Consider the following 19,071-nt stretch of genomic DNA (forward strand, 5'->3'; position numbering starts at 1 on the left):
ATTAGTTTTTTTCAGCATAATTAATAAACAATGATTAGTGAATATTCGATAAAAAGTTAACTTTGGATTTGTTTCTTCTCATTATTTGTATTTTGTGACATTTGGAACACATTTTATTGATAAAAAATAATCCAAAGATTGAAAAACTATATATATGCAAACACATCAAAAAGGTTGTTATTTCCAAACTATTCATTTTATGGATTTTTGAATTATTTTTTGGACTTTATTTTTTAATTTTTTATCTTGAAGCACTTTTTTAAGTTATTATTATTATTTGAATCCATACAATGTTCAAATATATTTTTTTATTCATAAAACCGAAAATAATTCGATTTCTGAATTAATATTTCAATTTCGGAAAAAAAATAATTCGAATTCGGAATTAATATTTCAATTTCGGAAAAAAAATAATTCGAATTCGGAATTAATATTTCAATTTCGAAAAAAAATAATTCGAATTCGGAATTAATAATTCGAATTCGAAAAAAAATAATTCGAATTCGGAATTATTATTTCAATTTCGATAAAAAATAATTCAAATTCGGAAATTAATAATTCAATTTTGTGATTAATTAATTCGATTTGGAAAATGCATAAATCAATTTCGAAACGAAAATTTTTTTGATTTGAGGAATTTATAACTTGTGTTTCGTTGTTGAATTTTTCTTTATTTTTATCTCATCTATTCTCTTTGTTTATCAATATTACGAAAATGAAGTTTTTTCATTAAAAAATTTGATGTTTTTCTTATTTTCATAAAAGAAATGGGTGATTTTTTTTGGATTCATAACTTTTTTCTGGGTGTTGTTTTTTCAAAAATTGTTTTTCACTTGGAAAATACAGATATCGCAAAAAATACAGGACATCGCACAAAATACCGGACAAGATCGATTTCACAATAACTGCAAGAGGAATAATTATGACAATTTTCCTCAAAATATATCTCATCAATACAAACTCATTCGATAAACGAGACTTTCATTACTTCCTCGTATGTGCTCAAAAAAAATTATTTTCTGAATATCACAGAAATGGAATTTTGAGTTTCTCCGAATTTTTTATAATAATTTATTTCTGAGCACAAATGAAGCTATTTTGAAAGTTTTGAATATCAAATGAGTTAGCATTGTTGAGATATATTTTGAGGAAAATTGTTAGAATTATTCCTCTTGCAGTTATTGTGAAATCGATCCTGTCCGGTATTTTGTGCGATGTCCGGTATTTTATTGGATATCTGTATTTTTCATTCAAATGCTATAAATTACCACAAGTGTTCCAAACCCAATGTTTAAGCTTAAAACAAATATGAAGACATCTTTTTTAAGAATTATTCATTTTTCTATGTTCATTTGGGACAAAATATTTGACTTCAGGCATTTTCATTTAAAAATTATGCACCTTAGATGAATTTTTTTAGATAAAATTTTTGAAAAAAATGGGTTTTTTTTTTGAAACACATGTAATGTCACAAAATATTTTGTCATTATATCAATGATATTTGCTGGCAGATATGAAAATCAAATTTACTTCAAAATCTGAGAAAGTGAAATAAAGTTATAAGTGAAACAATTTTTTAATGCTTTGTGCATAAAATGCTTGAAAGTCCGTATTTTCCCGCATTTGTTAATGTTCAAGGGAGTTTTTTCGAACCAAAATTTTCGAAAGGAAAATTTTTCATCAAAAATAATCTCGCAAATAAAAAAAATAAAGTGGAAATTTTTTTCTACCATTTTTCAATTCAACAAATGAGTCGAAAATTTTTTCTTTTCATCAGGTTTATCAAAAAGAGAATTGTTCTTCAACTAATTTTTTTTTGAGCGATGATTTTTGAAATTGTTGAAAAAAACTAAAAATTATTTTTTTTATCAATAGTTACAATTTTTATACACTTTTCTTTGAGTTGTAATTTTTCATTGGAGAAAAAATAACTTAAAAATTTCTGAAATCAATTCTCGATATAAATTGAAATTTTTCAGTATTAAATGAATTTTTAAATTGAAATATTATTTTTCGAAATTGATTTATTCTTTTTCGAAATCGAATTATTTTTGGTGTATATCTTCAAAATGTTGTTTTATTTTATTCAAAATGTTTGATTAAAATTAAACCATTTCCCATCAAAATGTTAAATTACGAAAAGTTCATCAATAGGAAGATTTTTTTCAATGAAAAAGCTTGAAGTGATATATTTTTTCTCATGTTCCAATAAAATAAAATAAAAAATAAAGACTTTCACATAATATTTTTTAACAATCGAAATTTTAAATAAAACTGAACAATAAAATAAAAAACATTGTTTTCAAAAAAAGGAATTAAAAAAAGAAAAAGGAAATCAAAATAATTACAGTTGTTATTGTTAGCTTAAAACAGCTGGATTTGTTTTCTTTCTATCAAAAAGAGCATCAGATCTGGAAATACGTTTGTTCTCCTTAATACGAATTTCTCCAGCATTCGTTTTAGACTCAAGACGAGACAGCTCTTCAGCAGATAAAACTTCACTTGGTAACGATTGATGCGTTCTCTGTGATATCTCCCTGCACATCAAATAGTATTGAGCATACCTGAAAAAAAGAATTACGTGAAGATTTATCATGAACAAAAAATTTTTTTGTAAAAAGATTTATTTTATATTAAAAAGCAAAAAGCATACTGCTGTGGTGTAAATGTTACAGAAAATTTCAACAATTCAAGCAATTTCAATTCGGTTGTGTTGACATCTGCTAATGTAATCCAAGGAAAAGAATCAGACATATCTGCGTTCCATGGTGCTTCGTCATGAAATACTTTTCCTGCCAGAAGAAGTGACGAAAAACATACACGTCTCCAATTTGTAGGATGAAGAGTTAATCCCCCGCTTTTTATTATTCTTTCGATGTAGCACTTGAAAATTTCATATTTTTAAAAAAAATTATCTGATAAATATTCAAAAAATTAAAATATACACATACAAGGGACATCAAGTACGTGCAAGGATGCAACTACAATAAAAAAAAGTCGTTTTAAAAATGAAATTCAAAATACTTCGAAAACCTCTAAAGTTGATACAATCAAATTGACAAAAAATATTATTTCTTCAACTGTAGGGACATCAAATGGGCGTGGCTTTGGGTCAGTTGGAAGATTCTGCCACAATAAAATATAAAGCATTAAAAATAAAACTTTACATATTTGAAGCAAACAAGAGGATGAAGTTCTTCAGAAAAAATATTTACTAAAATTGGAGTTGGATTAATCTTTCCAGATTCTATATGTTGCCTCAAAAGAAGACATATACTTGGTATTAGTGTAACAGGTTTTTTCATTCCAACATCACCATCAGTCATGAAGGTGCTTGTTGATGAAGAAATTCTTCGAACTGGAGCACTTGGAGTGGGCCCTTGCTTCTGTATACGACTTCCATACTTAAGTTTTTTTTCTTGAACTGGGGTTTCAAACTCCGCGGATAATGACCCTTTCGGTGGAATTGGCTCTGTACTCATTAATATATCGATTTATATGCAAATGGGTTAAGATCATAATTATTTGTTGATCATTTTTATTCCTTTTCAAGAATGACAAGTTTGGTTTTTGCTTTTGTGTGATTATTGAATGTGTTAGCAAACATCTTTATATAGGAGGGAATCAACGTGAAATTGCACGCGCAAAAGCTCAAAAAAAATTGGCTGAAACAAAGAAGGGCTCAAAGGATACGACGCCAGCCCAACAAAAGAAAGAACGGTTTGCTTCGATATTTTGGAGGAATTGAGCAATTTTATTTTTAATTTTACAGTGATGCCGAAATCATGAGAAAAAAACAAGAAGCTGCTGCTGCCAAGAAAAAAACTGGTTAATCATATGATTTAAAGCTGGGGGAAATCATTACAAATACATTTCAGACAGAAAAATCCTTAATAACGCGCTTACATTCTCGCATAAATTTATTTTCATTTTTAAAGTTTTTTTTCTGAATCACCTTCAAAGAGATTTTTTAACTCATGTTTTTGAAGCATTCAGCCATTTCCTTGCAATAATTTAACCATTCACGATGCATTTATGAATATTATGAGGGAGAAAAGTCTCAAGATGAATTGATTATTTTTGTGAGAAAAATGTACACTCAAAAATATGAATGCAGATGAAAGAAATTAAACAATATTGGAGTAAGTTGCACTTGATGTTTGAGAATATGCAGCTGTTGGGGCTGGCCCTGTGCTTGGAATTTGAGAATCTGTTGTTTCGAGTGAATTGCGACTGAAAAACCCAAGAACACAACTTGCCACTTGAAATTTCCCAGAAGAGAAAGCAAAAAAGAAATGGTCAATGAAACAATTAAACGTTAATCAAAAGTCATCGCAAACGTTTGAAAACAATTCCAAAAATTGTCATAACGTTAAAGTAAGGAAACGCTCGGAGAAAAGCATTTTTATTATCTATAAAACATCAAAATAAGCATTTAGAAATTATTTAAACCAATAAATACATACTAAATACAATCAATCGTACAATATCAACTACAACAGTAAAGGCAGATATTATAATGTAAACAAACAGTACACTTGGGGTACATTGATGTATTACATATAATCCCAAAACTGCAATCCACGCATTGTTGTCGTCATAATAACAGAATATATTTATCATCGAGAAAAACTAATTCATAATTTTTGTTCAATGAAATAACAGTCTTCAAAAATAAGATTGCTTCAAAAACACACTATTATTCCAAGAAGAGAAATTCCAAATAATTTGACAATCAAAGGCAAATCCTTAATGGGCTGAAGCATTTGTAATAAAAATTGATCTTATTGCATAATATATGTCAGATGAGAAAAACATTCAAACATATGATTAGTCAAAAGTGTTTTTTAATATTTGTTTCTGAAACAATACAAATGAATGCAAACATGTTCTCATTCAATCTCCCTTAATTAATTATTCATATTAATTAATTATTATTATTCTCAATTTACGTGATAAAAAAAGGGCATCCGAAATCGTAGAGTGAAGGGTTTTTTATTTGTGACGATGGACGAGAAGTTGATTGATTCAGTGCAAACAACTTGTTGCAAAAACAGAACTTATCTTCATAGTTATTTAAGACCAACTTCAATTTCAAGAACCATTTATCTTTGCCCTAATCCTTCACTTATATTTACAGAATTTGATCTACAGAAGGCTTACACTCTTTCTTTCCCTGCAATGGAAGAAAATTCAAATGATATAATTTCTTCATATTTATCATCAATAAAAAAAGAAATTTACGAAAACTATCCATGGGCAATTAGTAGTTTTTTTTCATATATAGATGCTAAAGATCCCATGGATGCGCTAACTTTTGAGCTTCAAGACTTTACAAAATTTATGTCTCCGACTTTAACAGAATATTTATTTCGTCGCCATGTTGTTGATCGAGTTTCAAGGGTAGTAAATGACTGTTGGCCAAAAGCGCAACTTCATGTTTATGGAAGCATGACGACTGGGCTTTACCTTCCACAAGGTGATGCAGATTTATCAATTCTTGGCCTACCAAATGGTTTACCACAATTCAGAATCCAAAATAGGAACAAAATCTTGCCACTTACTCCTCATTTATATTTTCAAGATTTGATGGGATTTGATAGAAAGAAAGAGTGTCTTTCTTCTCCTCGTCAAGTATCATTCACACAAACAATATCATCTCTTCTTGCAACAGCTTCTTCAATCAGCAAAAATTCAAACTTTCAACCTTCATCATTGCGCAACACTTCCGCACCATTCTCACCTCCATCTTCTGCAATTTCTCCAAATCTTTCATCTTCTTCCATGGCACATTCAATATTTTCACCGATGACGAACCAACAAATGGTTGTTGCTTCACTTCTACACCTTTCACATAATCTTTCATCGCACCCTGAAGCTAAAGACGTTGTTTGCCTGTCAAATGCGCGAGTGCCTGTTGTGAAGCACATAGACGTCACGGGAGACATTTCTGTGGATGTGTCTGCCGGAGCGGCTGACGGCATAATCAATTCCTGGCTTGTCCGGCTGTGGGTTGTGGGGACAGAAGAAGCAGCAGAAAGTGGAAGCGAAGAAACAGCCCCAGAGGATCAAGCACCACACGCGCCCAACGACGCTATGGAAACCAGAAACAGCCAGTTGAGCAATGAGAATGGCAATTGTCCTCTGACAGTTGCAAATCCAAAGCCAACAAGAACATTGTCGCCAATTGTGTTTGACGCAGCGCCGGTGCCGTTGGAAGGGATGGAACAGACAAACAACAAAAAAAAGGAACGCGAAAACACAGCTTCAGATGAATTGTCATTGACAACCGACACTCTGATGCCTTCCTTTGTAAATGCGGGAAATGCACAAACATTGGAGCACGAAAACACAAACCAGAACGAGAAACAGCAGCAGAACCAGCAACAACCTCAGCCTCAGCCTCAGCCTCAGCCTCAGCCTCAGCCTCAGCTTCAGCCTCAGAAAACAACTCAATCTTTTCAAGCAGCACAACCAGCTCTCACAGCAAATCCAACTGGCAGCAAACAAACAGCACCCGACACGAAATCCGACAGCAGCTGCGCTTCTGCCAACAACATTCCCTTTTCCTCTGCTCTTCGGCCTCTCCTCCTCTTTCTGAAGGTCTTTCTGATATCGCAGCGCGTGTCTGAGCCGTACACAGGCGGAATGGGCAGCTATCTGCTCACTCTGCTTGTCGTCAGCCACTTTCAGATGTGGAGCAGAAACTACGGACAGGAGAGGAAGAACAGACAGGCAAAGAGACAAAGCCAGAATCAGAGCCAGAATCAGGCTCCTTTTCAAACACAGAATACAACAAAGACCACAGAACAAGCATCGATTGATCAGCAGCCGCCATCACTTGGTGTTCTTCTCTTCACTTTCTTCCATCTGTATGCGCTGCGGTTTCCGTATCGGACACACGGAATAAGTGTGCGAGGACGAGGGTTCTACTTCACCAGAGACACGTGGCAGAGAGAGAAGGAGAAGTCGAGAGAGAAAGAGAGAGAGTGGGAGCAGTCGGTGAGGGAGATAGCAGAGATTGTGGAGTACAAAGACTCCGCTTTGCCGTTCAGGGCAGACTCGCCGTGGAGAGATGCCACAGAGCACAAGGATCTGCAGACAGAAAGAGGAAATATCTTTTCCGATGTGGCTGTTGAGCGAGAAAGAGACGGCGATCGCGAGCGAATTGTCGAGTGGAGAGACAGAATGCAGTGCGATGGAATAAAACCACCTCCGCTGTCTGTTTTCAACAACAGGAGCGTCTTGGAGGAGATGGCTGTTCCCTCACTTTCTCGTTCTTCTTCTTCTTCTTCCTCTTCTTCTTCGAATGATGATGAGCTTCTGTCTGAAGCTGCTCTTCCAGATAAGTCTTTTGATCCACACAGCACTTCTGAGCCTTCTGCATTTAGTCAGAAAGACCAAATGCATTCTTTTCAGTCATCAGCTTGTGATACAACAACAAATGCAGCTGTTAATATAAATACAACACCAACAAAACAGCATAACCTAATATACCAGCAAAGCTTCACTCCAACCTCAAATCGCAGTCTATCTTCATCCCCTTCTTCATCTCCCACTCGTTCTCATCATCATTCTCGTGCTCGTTCTCCCTTCCTCTGCGTGCCATACTCCACTCTCCCTGTCTCTACGAGTGTTCTCTCAGCCGCCATCCCCCTCACCTTGTGCGTAGAAGACCCGCAACACCCTTCTGTCAACATCGGCGCCACATGCTGGAACTTCAGCGCTGTCCACAGCGCATTTGTGGCTGGCCTGTGGGCGCTGATGGCGCCGTGGGAGTTGTGGAAGAGGAAGAAAGAGTGCGAGCTACAAGATGAGTTGATAGCATCTTTACCAATTAAGGACACAAATACAGATGTAAATACAAATAGTGTGTGTGAAGAGGTTATGATTCAAAATAGGAGAAATGCACAAAATGAGAATCAAAACAATGGAATTGATTCAGTTGTTCTTTCTTCATCAAAAGAAGATGATGTACCTCAACAACTCAACAATGATAATAACACTCATAACAATTCCATTTCTTCTCCTGCCAATCAAACGTCAGACAATACACCTAAACACAATCACAGTTCAACACATTCTCAGCAACAAGTAGAATGCTGTTGCAGATTCCCTTCCTCTTCACTCGCTGGCTCATCTCAACTTCCTCCTCTTTCTCCCCCTCTTCCTTCACTCACATCGCCTCCACCTGAATTCACTGCGCTCTTGCCTCTTCCGTTGGCTTCTTCTGCTCATCCATCCACAAACACTTCATTGCCCTTCACATCATCCCGCTCGCCTGCTGCATTCACTGCGCCCCCTGTGCCTCTTGATTCACCATTCACACGCTCCACATCATCATCCACAACACATGCCACTTCAACAACAACAACAACATCATCATCATCATTAGCATCATCTTTATCTTCTTCTTCTTCTTCTTCATTAACTTCATCACCCAACCATCATCCACCAGTCATTTCATCAAAACACCCCACCATTCTCTCTCGTCTGGCCTCTCTGACACCTGCCTTCACCCAATGGCGTTCAGAGCTGAATGGGCGAGTGTGGAAGGACATGGAGGCAGAGTGGGATGAGCTGTGCGAGACACACAGGGAGGCGCTGAGGAAAGAGATGATGGAGATGGAGAAGAAGAAGAATGCGAAGAGAGAGAAGACGAGGAGGAAGCGGATGGAGAGGAAGATGAAGCTGAGGCAGAAGGAGCTGCTGAGCTTGATAGACACACAGCAGAAGACAGCAGAAGGAGCTGTGGCATCTTCAGACAGAGAAAACGGAGCAGCAATTAAAACAGACAAAGGGAATGACACAACAATTGAATCAAGTGCCTCTAAAGATAAATCGAGTGAACATTCACTTGTTGTGCTGGTTGACAGAAACACACAGGAAAAGATGGCAGACGAAGAGAGCAACAACCAACAGAACTCGCGAAATAGCACACCTCTTCTGACAAAGACAAGCCAAGTGAATGGAAATGAAGAAGAAGGAGATGACAGCGACAAAAGTGACATGTGTGATGGAGACGATGCTTCCTCGTTTTCTTCTGCTGTTTCGGGTGCGTTTTCTGTTGTCTCTTCTCGTTCTGTCACGCCCTCAGGCACACCCCGCAAAAAGAGGAGGAGAAGGAGAAGAAGCAAGAAAAGGTTGGAGCAGCTGGAAACAAACAATAAAGAGATTGTTGGAAACTTGAATTATTCTGTTGATGCAAATGAGTCAGCAAGTGTTGGAGAAGCAGGAAATGTGAGTGAATCATCCAATTCCGTTTTCATTCAGCCACAAACACACAGCTCCAATCACACAGACATCCATTCCGAACACTCAAATGCCTCTCAAATGGAATTCTTGAGACAAAAACTGGAGCTCCTTCAAAATGCCGGCAGCGATCAAGAAAGCGTCTCTTCTTGTTCCTCCGAACATTCATCAGCTGCTCCTTCTTCATTTGCATTCACAAACAGCAAAGCAGACATTCAAACTCCGCCAAATTCGATTGTCTCTTCTGCAGAGTCATTTGAGGGCACTTCATCTGACGCTGCAGACGAAGCAAAGGATCTGAACACAATTTCCATCCATTGCGAATCATTAACAATAACTCAGCCTTCAAAACAAACAACTTCGACAAATTCATCTTCTTCTTCACACAACATTTCATCTTCTACACAAGCTTTGCCTCCAGCACCTTTGTCATCATCATCATCATCATCTTCTTCTTCTTCTTCAAATTCATCTTCTTCTCTTTCCCATTCCGTTCAAAAATCATCTTCCTCTTCATCTCGCTCGTCTTCCTCACCAAATTCTGTTCCATTTGCGCCCATTCCACGTCGTGTGCCTCCTCTCCTTCCTCCAACTGCCAATCATTCCACCTCCTTTTCCATCTCCCGCCTCGCCTCTTCTTCTCCCACACTCTCTTTCCCCTCTCAAAATGGCTCTCCTCTGATCACTCAATCACAACAGCTGTCTCCTCAGCTGCCTCCCACTTCATCCACACAGCCTCCTTCTCTCCAATCTCTCCAATCTCTTCCGTCTCTCTCTTCCTCTCCCTCTGCTGCTTCCTTTGCCCTTCCGCCTCTTCCTTCCTCTCCTTCCATCAAGCGCAGAGCAGCCTCTCCTCTCTCATCTTCCTTGCCACTTACACACAGATCGGTCTCCCCTCTACCATCCACCTCACAACAGGCATTCCATTTGTACTCATCTCATTCATCAGCCACTGCTCCTTCTACTTCTGCCACATCGCCTTCTTCCTCTCTGCCAAACAATGCAAACAATTCTGTCTCATTTCACCAGGTTTCTGTACCTTCTCTTTCCATTTCATCGTCATCTACATCCCCTTCATCTTCATCGTCCTTCTCTTCCTCTTTCTTCCCTTCTTCTTCCTCTTCTTCTTCTTCTAACTCTCGTTCTTCATCTCCTTCTCTGCTGAGTTGCATGAGCAATGGAAGATACTCCTCCTCCCCTACTCCATCCACTGCCTCATCTTCTGGTGCTTCAATGTCCCCTCCACTAACACCCTCTTCACTGAACACGTATCAATCAGGAATGACTTCTCCTTCTTCTCCTTCGTGTATGACGCCAACTGTCTATTCTCCTTCTTTTCCTCCGCTTTCCTCTTATCTTTCGCAGCTGGCGCAGACAATTGTGGCTGATTCACACGCATTCGACGAGGAAAATGCAGACATTTTACTTGCTGACTTCTTCGCATCCACAACACCTTCTGCACATTCGGAAGAGTTTCAACGAAAAGGAACAAAAGAAAATGGAGAAGCAGGGAAACAGAGTTGTTCACAGAACGAGAATTCTTATTTGGCAAATGACGGAGCAGCAGCAGGCATTGATTTTGGAGTGAGTCAGGGGATGAATTATTCACAATCACCTTTCCATTTGTTTGAAGAAACGAAAAAGGCATCAAAAGGCGATGGAATGACAAATGAAGACATAATTTCGATGTCGCCTCGCTCTGCTTTTGTGTCTTTGCGCGCACAAACCACACAAAATAATGGAATTTCACTCCAATCAACAACAAATAACGCAACAACCAACACGTCCAAGCAATCTTCAACAGCAACAACAGCTCAAACAGCTTCATCTAATGCTTCAATGCCATCTTCTTCTTCTTCTTCTTCTTCTTCTTCTTCTTCCCAGCTATTCACATCTGTTCTCTCTGACTGTTTCCCCTTTGAACCTCTCTTTGCCCCGCGACACCGCCTCCAGTTCGATCCAAATGCTTTGGTGATCGAGTCTGAAACACAACTCTATCCCTCTTCATTCACCCCTTACTTGTTCCCCACCTTCGCTCCTATCCCCAAAATCCCCCGCCCTCTGGCCATTGAGCCAGTCACACTCACTCCAAACTCCCTCGCTCCGATCAACAGACCGCCCATCTCCTCTCCCCCGCCTCTCTTCTCACTCACCCCGAACTCCTTCAGCCCTGCTCCCACTTCCTCTCCTCCTCCTTCTTTCTCTCCTTTTGCCTTTTCTGTCTCGTCTCAGCTTCAGTCCTCACTCCACCAGTGGCAGCTGGCTCTTCCTCGCCGGCCGTTCTCTTTTGCTGCACAAAGACTCGTCTCCCACCCGTTTTTTGCACCCGTTTTGGAGTCGCTCATTTCATCGGCTTATTCACGCTCATCAGGTGCCAAAGGGGATGCGATGAATTCTTCACAGCAGAATATTTCATCATCTCGCAATGCTGATGCACAAACATCAAACCAAATACAAACCCAAACACAAAACATTCCATCATCATCATCATCTTCGTCATCATCAATATCTTCTTCATCTCTGCAACAAACTATTCCGAAATCTGAGAAAACAATCGATTCTCCAAATGACTCCACTTCACACCCAGCAATCGCCTCTTCCCCTCTTCCCATCTTTTCACCCACAACCATCGTGAAACCGCTTCCCATCACTCTCAATCCAACAACCCCGCCTTTCCAGCCAAGAGGGCGTCTTCCAGTTGCCAGCACACCTTCCCTTCTCTCCTCTTCCTCTGCCGCTCCTTCATCCAGTTCCCCTCCAGCTGTTGATCCTTCCTTCAGCCCATTCATCTCTCAGTCATTTCCTGACCCAGTGAAATCACCTCCAACTTCACGCAGCGCTTCCTTAACTTCTCAGACGATCAATCAACCACCAACAAAACAGCCGCCGCTTCTGCTTACAGTTACTCAGTTCCCATCAGTTTCGCACATCACTGTATCCAATAGACAATCTTCTCCTGCTGCTTCTTCTTCTCCTTCGTTTTCTTCATCATCTTCTTCGTCATCTGCTGTTTCCCCTTCTCCCTCTCCAGTTTCTTCTCCTTCCAGAAATTCCTCAAAGAACTTAATAAAAAAACAAGCATCAAACAGCTCACAATACTCTTCAACATCGCAAGCACTTTCTTTTCAGCTGTTGGATCCGTCTCCTCCACCCTCACCTCTTTCCATGCTGTCATCGCAATCTTCAAATACACCTACAAAAACTGCTGCTTCAGCTGGCCATTCAAAGCTTGCACAACAAACTGAGCAACATTCAAACACGAGTGCCTCTTCTTCTTCCGTGTCTGCTTCTCAGTCTTCAAATTCTACTTCATATTCTTCAATAGCAGCTTCTTCAACTGTTTCAACAACAAATAAAAAAGCTTCAAACAACCAACCAGAAACTGTTTCTGTACCAAAAGTTGTGAAGACATTGTCTGCAGAAAGTGTTCCATTTGTGCCTGGAAGCAAAAAATTATCTTCGATTATTGCTTCTTCACAGGCACAAAGCAATTCTTCAGAGACATTGCCAGCATCGTCTTCTTCTGCCTCTTCCTCGACTCAGCCAGCAGCATCAGCACAACCCGGCTCAAAGACGGTTTATCAAACAGCTCGCAAGTTGGATGTGAATGGAGCAGCGCTTGCTCCTCTCCTGCCAACACCGACTCCAAAATTCCAAGTGAAACTTGGTGCCAACAGAACAGCTTCAGTCACAACTTCGTTTTCTTCACCAAACAATTCATCATCTTTGCCATCTGCTCAATCAGATGCTGTTGCTTCTTCTGAATCAAATGGTAACTATCCCTCATCTCTTGCTTCTTCTTCTCCTCCTCCTTCTGAAATTTCTTCTACCAATTCAGCAACTTCTTCTGAAGAAGGAGGAGAAGCAATCAATGTATCTTCGCAAACATATACAACAAATGAAAACGAGAAGGATATAAAAAACACAGAAGAAAAACAGAACATTTTAGATTCAAAAATACAATCTGACAATTCTCAAATCACAGTTCCAGAAGATTCTTCATCTTCAATGCTCTCAGCTGCTCCGTCTGTTTCAACAGCCATCGCAGGAAAGGTAGCAGGAAATGCACATCTTCCGCTTTCTGAGCACCACATCCATCATTCACTCACACCAAATTCGCTTGCACCGATTCCTCCTGATGAATATGAGGACAACGCAGAGGCGGAGAAAGAAGAGAGCGACAAGCAGTCGTCGAATGAAGCACTTTCTGCAGATTCTCCGCTCGAATACGACATAGAAAGCGACGATTACGACACGGATGACGATGATCTCAGCTTTGTTGTGGAAGAAAAAGGAGAAATGCTGAAGGAGATGTTTGATGAGCCCGAAAGCGACAACTCGCCTTCGCCAGGCAGTCAGCAGCTGCGACATTTGCAGCGGAAGGATGTGCGGTCGACTTCACCAACACTTTCACTGACACTTTCTTTGTCTGACTCGTCACCGCCATCTTCGCCGATTCCTGCTGATTTGTCGAATCTTGAGCTTTCTTCAACCATCTCTCAATCCCATTCTCGTCACAGGCGCCATCAGCAGTCGCTGACAAACTCGCCAAACACTTCCTCTCCATCCTCTTTCTCTTTCACACCTCCACTTTCTTCTCCAAACAAGAAACAGACATCAACTGCATCAGATGTACAGACCACTCTTTTAAGTGATGAAGCTCTTTTGTTTGACCTATTTGACGAAGCCGACGAGATCACTTGGAGAATGATGAAGAGAAGAAGAAGAGAGGCAAAGAAATTGGAGAGGAAGCAAATGCGAACAGAACTTATGAGAAGACAGAGAGAACAAGAGCTGATGGAAAGAGAGGACATTAAAGAACAAAAGAAAAAAGCAGGCTCTCATTTAGCAGGATCTGAAGTTCCACGCCAAGTTCAGGAAGGCAGAAACGAAACTGTTGGTGCTGTATCTCAAAATGACAATCAGGTGAACATTGAAAATCTAAGCAGCAAAGAATTAGTGAGCACAAATCTATCAGTACGCCGGGAGGTGGACGTTGTTGAGAGCGAAACAGAAAGTGAAAGCGATTCATCTGACTTGGAATGGATAGACTTTGATGAGTTCAGATTTCCTTATCTTCCTTCACCGTCTCTCTTTGACTCTCCTGTACACACGGCACAACCGACGCCAACTATTTCACCAGCTCCTGCACAGAAAGCAAATGTAGACACACAAATTGAATCAGTTCCTAAGCCTCAATCGTCAGATGCATCAAATCAACAAGCATCTTCACTTGGAAAGGAAGGTACTGTATCAGAAAGAAAAGAAGAGAAACCGGAAATTATCTCATCAACTTCAACACAACAATCAACCGAATCTCAGCAGACGAAAACTAACAATGCAAATTTAGTTAAAGTCAATGAAGAAGTTTCTAAACAACCTGAAACAACTCCAAAGCGATTGTCAGCCAAGATGCTTCAGGCGATGGATGTGGAAGAACAACGAGAAAGGGAAGAAATAAAGGCAAAACTCGGATGGCGCGAGAGGAGAACAGACGAATCATCCAGCTCGTATGGCGGAGGAGCTGGAGAAAGAGGAGAAGAGCACAGGCGAGGAAGAGGGAGAGGACGAGGAAGAGGAGATCATAGAAGAGGATCGAGCACGAGGGATGGAGATCGAGCAAGGGTTAGAGGAAGCGGAAGAGGAGCATTTTCAAATCAGATGGATCATGCAAATCGTTCTGCCTCAGAAACAGCTGTCATGTGGATGAAAAAGAGGATTCGAGAAAGAGAGTTTCTTTTGGAATCAGACGCATGGGCTGCAACAGAAGAAGCACTTCACATGAACCCATTTGCTGAGGAGACCATATTCCAAGTTGGCAATGACTTGACAGATGAACACAAATACACAGCAATTGACGAAGCCAACATGAAAGAAGATTTAGAAAGTCAAAAATTGATTGATATGTTTAAAACCACTCAAATTGAAAAATCAGGCGATCTGTCTGGAATGCAAACTTCTCCAGGTGAGGAGAACAAAGAAACAGAAGAAAAAACACGAGGACGAAGAGGGAGAGGAAAAAGAGGGAGAGGAAGAGGAAGACTTCGGGGAAGAAGAGGAGGAAGTGAAATGGAAAATGATTTAACAGGCAATGATATGAATGCGGAAATTATGAGCGAAGAAGACACAGAAAGGATGATGATGAGCGTATTTGATCAACAATGCAAGCCAGATGCTTCAGGCGGTTTCCCAGAGCCATCGACATTTTTAAATCAAGGAATTTCAACTGGATATGAATTTGCAGACTTCAGTCCAAGTTCGTTTAATTTACCAATTGAGGGAGTTAAAGAAAGGCTTGGGGCATCAGCTGGAAAAGGTTATCAAGTTAATGAAATCAGCGAAGTCGGTGCAATGATGCCAAAGATTGAAGAGCAACAATTTATAAACGCTCCATTTGCAAGATGGGATTCAAATAAAATGCTAATACCAGAAGAAGAAGTATTTGGTGCGCCCATGTTAACTGGCGACGCATTTGGGAGATCTCTGTCTGTCGATGCTGGTGAAAGATGGTTGCGTTGGAGAGGATCCGTGAATGAAGAAGACGGTGATTGGTTGACAAATGAATTCTCGATTAATTCATGGGGTGATGGCAGCGGTAATCAGATCAAAGAATTTGAGCCTGATAATTCGAAGGACTCTCTGACGGAGCAAAACGACTCTGATAATTTGGAACATGGCCGCTGGGTTGAAGGGGAAGAAGAGAAATGGCAGAGAAGGAGAAGATTTGTTCAACACGAAGAAGCAACTTCTGTTCACACAGCTATTGGAAGTCACTTAATTAGCACTCAACATAATCCCCATGAAGTTCATATGCCTGCAGCTTTCACTACATCTTCAACTTTGCCATCAAATCAACTGCTTCCAATTACGAGTATCATTGGAGGAAGAGGGAGTTGGGGAATGCGATGGAGGGAAAGCGGAAGAGGAAAGTGGCGCGAGCGTCAAGAAAACAGAAGAGCATTCAGAGAACGAAAGGAGTGGGGAATATGGGGAACAATGGATAAGAGAGAACGAAGAATGGCTGAATTGGGTGTAATTATGGAAGAGGAAGTTGATGGAGATGAATTTGCGCAAATGGATGAATATGAAGATGAATACATCGAAGGAGACTTTCAATCCGAATCCCTTCCTTATCTCTCAGATAGAGTTGGAAGATCAACCGGAGAAAGAGATATCACTGAATTTGACAGTGAAAAAGATTTTGGACAATCTTATGATGCAGAAAAGCATGGGAGCAAGACAAATGCAGGAGTAACGAGTTTTTATTCCCACGTGAAACAGAGCAATAAAGAGTTATTTGAAGGAAAAGAGAACTCTTTGAACGAAAAATTGCGTAGAAGCAAAACACGTATGAAACGAAGTCGCATGAATTTTCCTGAGAACAAGTCTCATCCTTCAAAATCAACATTTGATGGAGAGAGTTTGAATGATGAAGCTTCAAAAATAGCTCATTTTAGTGGCTTCTCAAAAGGAAGGGGAAAAGAAAATGATCGGGAAAAGAGGAAAAGAGGAAGAGGAAGAAGAAGAGGAGGCGGAAGAGGAAGAGGAAACAATCAGGATGAACTTAACGTAGCGAATCAGAAAACTTGAGGTTAAGTGTTGTTCAGTACAGATCAAAACAGAGTTCTCTTGTTCATTTACTTTGGTAACCTTTTTTTAACATTTTTGAAAATTAGAATGTTTCATTTTTTGTGGAAAAGCAAACAATTAATGCTTCTTTTTGTATTATTTTATTAAATAAAGTTTATTGTTGTTATTTTTTCTTATTTCTGTTTTTGATTTAAGTTTGTTAAGAACCAACCGAATTATTTGCATTTATTTGAGAAAAGATACAGATAATGCGTGTCATTATTTTTAAAAATACATTTTCTCTTTTTAAATATAGGTTTGAGAGTTCACTTTTGTTATTGACAAATAAACACATAAATGTTTTATCTCCCTTCACAGTGAAATTTATCATGAACACAATCTCAAGCATCGTTCTTTTAAACAATTATCAATATTATTTCTTTTGGATTAAAATGCATTTTCAAAGGAAAAAAAACATTTGATAAATCTTCACCCCGAAAAAAGTTATGATTTCAAAAATTATCTCCAAAATTCATTATGCTCCAAACTTTTTCTGCTATTTTCTCACAAAATGCTATGTATTATCACACAAAAAAATCTTACAAAAAATGTTGTAAGTGATACAGATTCAAAAATGCTGCTTTTAATATAATTCTTTAAAACTTCAAAATACGTTCAATTTTCAACATAATTCTAACCTGAATGAAAAAAGGCAACGTCTTATCCCAAACTATTTCAACTGTCAAATCATTATGATATAAAATTAATAAAGTGCCAATATGTGAAATAGTCTCATCTAATAGTTAAGTTTGTTAGCTGCTGAAAAGTGCTGATTGGCTTTCAGTACTTCAAAAAACCTTTTTTACATGTTCAACAAAATTTGTTCACAATTTGTTTTTTTTATTTTTGCTTATTACACATTGAGAAATTTCGTTTTTTTGTGAAATTTGAAAGGACTTTTACCAGCCAACCAGGCAACTCCCTAAAAATAAATGACTCGTTTTGAATAGCGTTTACTTTTCAAGATTTATTTTATAAATTCTTTTTTGAACGAACAATTTTTTTCATTTTATTTTTTCGTTTCATTTTTATAACATTACATTAAAGCAAATTTATTTATTTCGTTGCAAATATTATGAAAAGAGATAATTAAATAAAAATATTTATATGTATATTTGACTAAATATTTCACTTCATGCATTTTCATATAAATATTATGCACATTTCATTGATTTTTTCAGATCAAAAAACTCAATAAAAATGTGTCCATTTTCTGACATACTCGAAATGTCACAATTCTCTATGTTTTGATTTCGAAGATGCCTGCTTTCGGATATGAAAATCATATTTATTTTGAAATCTGAGAAAGCAAAACGATGTCATGAGCTGAGCAATTTTTCGATGCCCAGTGCAAAAAAGCTTGAAAGTCTGTATTTTCCCCTATATCAAAAATAATAAACATTCCTTTAGTGAATTGTGTAAAAAGGGATTCATTTTAGTGATGTGTTTGTCTCCAGCTTAACTTCATAACAAAATTTTGATTATTAATAAAAATAAATTGGTATCATTTGTCCTTTCTTGACAATAAGACATTTTTGATTCTCAACTTTTAATGTTCATCATTATTTGATTATTAATTTTTCACATCATTTTATAACTTTTTTTTTTAAATTAACAAAGATATAAATAAATTTGCTTTAATGTAATGTTATAAAAATGAAACGAAAAAATAAAACGAAAAAAATTGTTCGTTCAAAAAAGAATTTATAAAATAAATCTTGAAAAGTAAACGCTATTCAAAACGAGTCATTTATTTTTAGGGAGTTGCCTGGTTGGCTGGTAAAAGTCCTTTCAAATTTCACAAAAAAACGAAATTTCTCAATGTGTAATAAGCAAAAATAAAAAAAACAAATTGTGAACAAATTTTGTTGAACATGTAAAAAAGGTTTTTTGAAGTACTGAAAGCCAATCAGCACTTTTCAGCAGCTGGCAGGCTTCAACAAAAAAAGTGCCAATTGGTGATATCGTCTAATTTTTAAAGTTGAACCTAAATCATGTTTTCTCGTGCAAGAAAACGAAAGTTAACAAAAAAAAAAAAAAAAAAAAAAAAAAATAATAATAATAATAATAATAATAATAAAATAAGAAAAATAAAAAGACAATCTTGAGTGGTATAAAATTTTCTATTTATTATCTCTTTCTATTTTACAAAAACATGCCCCATAAACAAAATATTTCTCACAAATGTCT

At 37.9% G+C, this 19,071-nt stretch overlaps 3 protein-coding genes across 3 annotated transcripts; 1 reads left to right on the forward strand and 2 right to left on the reverse strand.

Moving 5' to 3' along the window:
* Positions 1-2,143: 2,143 nt before the first annotated feature.
* MONOS_13278 (putative cyclin domain-containing protein) lies at positions 2,144-3,500 on the reverse strand. The gene is made up of 5 exons (XM_067865968.1): positions 3,183-3,500; positions 3,034-3,126; positions 2,952-2,981; positions 2,654-2,883; positions 2,144-2,564 (listed from the first exon to the last, which is right to left on the reverse strand). Exons 1-5 carry the CDS (start codon positions 3,480-3,482, stop codon positions 2,360-2,362), a joined length of 858 nt encoding a protein of 285 aa, XP_067720026.1. The 5' UTR covers positions 3,483-3,500; the 3' UTR covers positions 2,144-2,359.
* Positions 3,501-4,021: 521 nt separating this feature from the next.
* MONOS_18258 (uncharacterized protein) lies at positions 4,022-4,789 on the reverse strand. Its single transcript, XM_067871260.1, has 4 exons — positions 4,698-4,789; positions 4,467-4,632; positions 4,341-4,412; positions 4,022-4,261 (listed from the first exon to the last, which is right to left on the reverse strand). Exons 1-4 carry the CDS (start codon positions 4,764-4,766, stop codon positions 4,128-4,130), a joined length of 441 nt encoding a protein of 146 aa, XP_067720027.1. The 5' UTR covers positions 4,767-4,789; the 3' UTR covers positions 4,022-4,127.
* Positions 4,790-5,343: 554 nt separating this feature from the next.
* MONOS_13279 (uncharacterized protein) lies at positions 5,344-17,264 on the forward strand (the record flags this gene model as incomplete). Its single annotated transcript, XM_067865969.1, has 2 exons — positions 5,344-5,515; positions 5,585-17,264. 2 exons carry the CDS (start codon positions 5,344-5,346, stop codon positions 16,840-16,842), a joined length of 11,430 nt encoding a protein of 3,809 aa, XP_067720028.1. The 3' UTR covers positions 16,843-17,264.
* Between the last annotated feature and the right edge of the window lie 1,807 nt (positions 17,265-19,071).

This window comes from Monocercomonoides exilis (genome assembly GCF_001643675.1).
Source record: "Monocercomonoides exilis strain PA203 chromosome Unknown scaffold57-524287, whole genome shotgun sequence".
NCBI classification, from domain to species: Eukaryota; Preaxostyla; order Oxymonadida; family Polymastigidae; genus Monocercomonoides; species Monocercomonoides exilis.

Bases quoted from the DNA above. Each gene is read 5' to 3' on its own strand.
- MONOS_13278 (XM_067865968.1), bottom strand. From the start codon at position 3,482: ATGAGTACAGAGCCAATTCCACCGAAAGGGTCATTATCCGCGGAGTTT. The intron at 2,982-3,033 runs GTTTTCGAAGTA...TTTTTATTGTAG, and splicing joins TGATTGTATCAACTTTAGAG to TTGCATCCTTGCACGTACTT. The intron at 2,565-2,653 runs GTATGCTTTTTG...TCTTTTTTTCAG, and splicing joins GTAACATTTACACCACAGCA to GTATGCTCAATACTATTTGA.
- MONOS_18258 (XM_067871260.1), bottom strand. From the start codon at position 4,766: ATGCTTCAGCCCATTAAGGATTTGCCTTTGATTGTCAAATTATTTGGA. The intron at 4,633-4,697 runs GTGTGTTTTTGA...ATTATGAATTAG, and splicing joins TTTCTCTTCTTGGAATAATA to TTTTTCTCGATGATAAATAT. The intron at 4,262-4,340 runs GTTTGCGATGAC...GGAAATTTCAAG, and splicing joins TTTTGGAATTGTTTTCAAAC to TGGCAAGTTGTGTTCTTGGG.